Source organism: Egretta garzetta, unplaced genomic scaffold (genome assembly GCF_000687185.1).
Source record: "Egretta garzetta isolate BGI_Z169 unplaced genomic scaffold, ASM68718v1 scaffold323, whole genome shotgun sequence".
Taxonomy (NCBI): Eukaryota; Metazoa; Chordata; class Aves; order Pelecaniformes; family Ardeidae; genus Egretta; species Egretta garzetta.
Window position 1 is genome coordinate 3062512 of NW_009259435.1, and position 5155 is coordinate 3067666.

General features: G+C 47.6%; 1 protein-coding gene across 2 annotated transcripts in view; it reads right to left on the bottom strand.

Annotated features, from left to right (window-relative positions):
- MYO7A (myosin VIIA) overlaps nt 1-5155 on the bottom strand; it is a 63209-nt gene that overhangs the window by 44147 nt on the left and 13907 nt on the right. For both annotated transcript variants that reach the window (XM_035892688.1, XM_035892687.1), the window contains exons 9-13: nt 4524-4643; nt 3010-3152; nt 2393-2603; nt 1768-1903; nt 1246-1352 (exon numbers count right to left, since the gene is read on the bottom strand). In XM_035892688.1, the coding sequence (XP_035748581.1) occupies nt 1246-1352; nt 1768-1903; nt 2393-2603; nt 3010-3152; nt 4524-4643 (717 nt within the window). The remainder of the gene's footprint in view (nt 1-1245; nt 1353-1767; nt 1904-2392; nt 2604-3009; nt 3153-4523; nt 4644-5155) is intronic.

Consider the following 5155-nt stretch of genomic DNA (forward strand, 5'->3'; position numbering starts at 1 on the left):
AGGAGTATCCACATCTGGGGATAGCTCGGAACCCACTGGGAGCATCGTGCCAAACAGTAGCTCAACTGGGGCCGATAAACATTATTTTGTTCCTAATGAAGTCAAAAGGATATTGATCATTCATTTCGGCAGGAGCAAAACTGAGTGGCTCAGGGCTATCAGCAAGGCTTGCAAAAGTGTCTGTAGCCTATTTAAAGAAATGTATTGGGAATTTAAACATTTATTTCCCTTAGCAGGCAAAGGAATTCAGCACTTATATCTGTTCGGCTTTCCTGAAACTCTGTAAGTCCCTTGGACCATCAGTGGCCTTGGTTGGCACTTGGAAACAGGACCCCAGCTTCTAAAGAACTTGGTTGCTTTGGAAAATTTTATCCCCACCCTCTGCAGTCCCATGGCTCTGCCAAGGGAAAGACTGGGGGATTTGGCCATGGTGACCTATCTGTGTAGCCTTTCAGGTTCTGCAAGGCTGATATTTTAAAACAGGTTCTACTTTCATTTTGGGAACAGGGCTGACGATGTCTTAGTAGGGAGATGTAGAAGTTCCACTTACTCAAGAAAACATCATATATTTGTGTTATTAACGGTGAAATAGTCACGAATCTCAGCATCTAAGCTGATATCCTAGTAATGGGGTGGGAAGAGTTAAAGCAATAGCTGTGCCTTTCTCCAAAGCTTCAGTGCACATGGTCTTCTCCTGCACTGAGCATGGAGTAAGAACATACCCTCCTGGAGGACTGGGAGCTGGAAAGGGGAGCTTTAAAGTTCAGCTTTCGTAATTGATGTCCCCTCTCTCTGCTGTTGTAACAGTAAAACACGACTGTTGGCTGGTCCCTCCCAGTCCTGCTGCGGTGCTTAAGGGCCAGCCAGGTTGTCCCTTCGTTCCACTATGGTCTACAAGTATTTGTGTTTCATTTCTCACTCTGTTATATACAGACCTGGACTACTCAACTGGAGGGGCTATCCCTTTCTCTCTCAGATTTCTACAATCACAAACCTTATTGTTCCCATCCCTACACAATTAGGAAAGGAGCAACCACAGCACAAAATAATATTTGATGAACTGAATGCAGTGAACTGGGGGTGCGAGTGTGGATGTACCTGTGACAATGCATGAATGCTTTCTTGGCTCACACTAACAGGTTTGAAATACCCCAAACAGCATCAGAGCAATATGGCTCTTTGAAAATCTTCCGCCCCTTCCAGGAACACCCCCCGTGAATAAAGATCTTCTCTCGCCTGCATTACCATGGCCACATCTGCTTGGAAGATCTGCTTGATGAATTTGTTTTTTGAGGAATGCACCAGCTGAATGATGTCTCCGTGCAGCGTGTCCCTGTTTTTCTCCAAGAAACCTAGAGGAATAATGGGACAACACATAGATAGATGATACAGTGCAACATGGCCAGGACATGCCCTGCAAGCAGCCTTGGGGTTGCTGGACTGCTGGCTGTTCTTGAAGAGGTAATGGGGGCAACGAGTGGGAAGAGAAAGGGGGACCAAGAGAAGGAAAACAGAGGTGCATCTTGAGACTGGATCAAGGATGCATATGGTGCAAAGCACTGCAGTTCTGTCACGGGCATGGATGAGTGCGAGAGCACCAACATCTGCAGCTCATGCGCACCACTGAAGGGCCAAGTCATTGCAGCCAGCAAAGGAGTACACTGACACTGCTATGGGCTACCATCCTACTCTGCTCCAACGCAGCAGCAGCTAACCTTCCCCCAGGCATCCCCTCACACCTGCAGTGCCCCCGGAGCTGCCCCGTACCTTTTGTTTCGTAGTAAACAATTCCAGCAAAGTGGTTAATACCAAACTGGGTTTCATAGTTATTCTTCGGTGGAATATAGTTGGTGTTAAGCTTGTGCTGGGAGTTCAGCTTGTGTAACATGGTGGCATCTGTACCCTGTGCACGCAGGAAAAGATCCGATGTTCAACCAGGATTTTTCCCATTAAAATAATTTTCCAGTCAATAGTGCATTTCTTTTTTGTCTCGAGTGACCATGGGTATTTATTTTGAGAAGGGATGCATTGGAGGGATATCTCAAATGCAGGAATTAAAGAGATGGATTAAATATCGCTGGTATGTTGTGCTATATTCAAGATAGTGCTCCCAAGGAAGTATATTTAACCTTATTTTCTCTTAAACTTTGCCAAAGGCTATCTTGAGCCTCTTGCAGGCATATTCTTCCACCAGAAATGGTAACTTGTTTTAAACATGGCTGTGGTACTCATGGAAAAAAATGTGACAGAGCAATGAAAGCTATGAATACGTAACCCACCGGGGAATGTGTGTTTGGGGCTGATCAGCCCTCTCATAGGGTGCCAGCAGGCAAAGTGCAAAGGGGCTTAAACCAGAGGAGGCACCGGCAGCAGGGCTGAGCCCAAAACACACCTTGGGGAACTTGCTCTCCTCATCAATGAGGGAGATGATGTTCATGGGTTTGATGGCAATCATGTCCAAGGCATCCTGGTTATCAGTGAACTCGATGTGCTGCCAGTTGATGTTCTCCAGGTTGTACTCCTCCTGCTCTAGTTTGAAGACATGGCGCACGAAGAACTGCTGCAGGTTTTCATTTGCGAAGTTGATGCAAAGCTGCTCGAAACTGTGGAGGGAAGGTCAAGGGAAGGTTAAGGAAAGGCCATTTTGGATCCACCATGGTCTACCTCTGTCCATCTCTCTCCATGCTTGAAGCAATACTCTCAGACCACATCAACCACTCAGTAAGGTTGCTGTTGGCTGAGAATTTCCTTATTCGTTCAGATAATCAGTTCTTATCCCCCACAAACGTTATAGCCATTATATGTGTGTAGCCTAAACTGATCAGTCTAGGAAAGAAATTGTCTGCTGCAACATAGAAGTGATCAGCTCTGATAAACTCTTATATAGAAAAAGGCTTGGCCCAGCCCAGTCCTGTTCATCTCAGGAGAGATGAAAGGACTGCAAGACCTTGAGCTTGGGGCAGGGGGGAGGAAGGTTAAGACCTGGCTCTCCTTTTGGAGGCTCCATACCTGTTCACAGTGAAGTTCTCAAAGCCAAAGATATCAAGGAGGCCGATGGATCTCCTGACACTTTTGAGTTCCTGGGAAGGAGGTCTGTAAATTGCAGCATTGATTTTTTCCACAATCCACACGAAAAGCCGCCCATAAATTCCCTGCAATATCCCAAAGATGGAGGTCACTGAGACAGGTTAGCAGTTCACCCTGCTAGTCTGAGGTACCACTTTACTCGTGATGGCACAGGCTTCCCTAAAGCACGCCCAAAAACTGGACAGTCCCTGAGGACACGCTCACCAACATTCATGCCAGACTCTTGGCATGGTTTAAAGCTTCAAGAGTCATTACGTAGATCAAGGAAAATGGATCCGAAAGCCTAGATAAAAGACAACCGAAAGCAAAATCCCAAATTTGGATAGTCCTAAATTTTGCATCTACAGGCTCACTGTAAAGCCAGACAGTCCTTTCCCTGGTTTCTAAACATCTCTCTCTGCAGACCATCAGAGCCATATTACACTGCTAGACAAGCCCAGGACATCCCACCTGGACAAGGTGCTGACTTAAATGTTGCAGCACTGGCTGAACAGTTTGCTGATTTAACAAAGCAGCTATTGCAGCTTCAGTAATTCCAGAATGGCATGTTTTACAGTGTTGTTCATTTCTTTCGTAGGAGCTACAGCAGTACTACCAGGAGGCGAGCCTGATCCAAAGGCCCATCACTGCTAGAGAAGTCACCATCTGGATCTGCAGACTAGTTAGGTGTCAAGTCAGCTTAGGGACACAGCTTAGTGGTGGAATGGCAGTGTTAGGTTAATGGTTGGACTTGATGATCTTAAAGGTCTTTTCCAACCTAAACAATTCTATGAATCTATGATTCTACCAGTCCCCCACAGATAGAGCAGAGAACCCAAGTTGGCCCGAGTGCCCACCAAAGATCAGAGCCAGATCTGCAGTAGGCTACCAATGCTTGTTTTGCAACCTTACATGGGGCTACAAACAGCACAGCAGTGATGCACACCCACCTCATCAACCTTCATCACCACAAAGCCTCAGGGGTTGCTCTCTGTAAGTGCTCTGGTGGCTGCTGAATTGCTCTAACCCTCATCCTGTGACAGTCAGCTTTATTGACTGCTGCAGATTTGCCTTAATCCTGGCTTTCAGGTGTGGGTGTTACAGGTGTTGATAGAGCTGCTCTGATTTAGAGCAGCTGAGGATCTAACCCTGGGACATTTTCCTGCAGTTGAGGTGAAGTTATCCCAGAATGCTGGCTCTTACCACAGGTCACCATTGAGTGTAGACAGTCTCAAGTCCAGACTGCAAACCCCCTGAAGACCAGGCTATCTAGACTCCTTCCATCTCAACTCTTTGTGCATCCCAGTAAGAACATAGTTGCAAGGTCATTTGCTGATCTGAGCTCACACGGGCACCAAGGGGAAACACTTTTCCTGTGCAGTGGCTGCTCTGGTCTCAAAACTGGCAGATTTCTTCAGTTTATCAACAAGAACAGAAAGGAATGCCCTAAGATTTACCTTTACAAAAGCGTCCCTCACATCCAGCGCTTGTTCCATGCTGAGAGGGGTGGAGACGGTCTCACCCCTGGTGATTATAGTCCGGCTGGTAAGGCAGTTCATCACGTCCTGAGGGTCAACCTGGCAAAGACACCACCAAACACGGCTATGACTTGACACAAGGTGTCCTTACAATGGCCTGGGCTACTGGCCTGAAGGTGCATGCCCAGAGAGGAACACTGGAGCCCCTTACGGCTGGAGAGAATTCCGGTCACAAGCGGTGTCCCCCAGGGCTCAGTTCTAGGGCCAGTCTTGTTTAATATCTTTATCAATGACCTGGATGAGGGGATTGAGTGTGCCCTCAGCAAATTTGCAGACGACACCAAACTGGGTGGTAGTGTTGATCTGCTTGAGGGGAGGAGGGCTCTGCAGAGAGACCTGGACAGGCTGGATCGATGGGCCGAGGCCAACTGTATGAGGTTCAATAAGGCCAAGTGCCGGGTCCTGCACTTTGGTCACAACAACCCCATGCAGCGCTTCAGGCTCGGGGAAGAGTGGCTGGATAGCTGCCTGGTGGAAAAGGACCTGGGGGTACTGGTTGACAGCCGGCTGAATATGAGCCAGCAGTGTGCCCAGGTGGCCAAGAAGGCCAA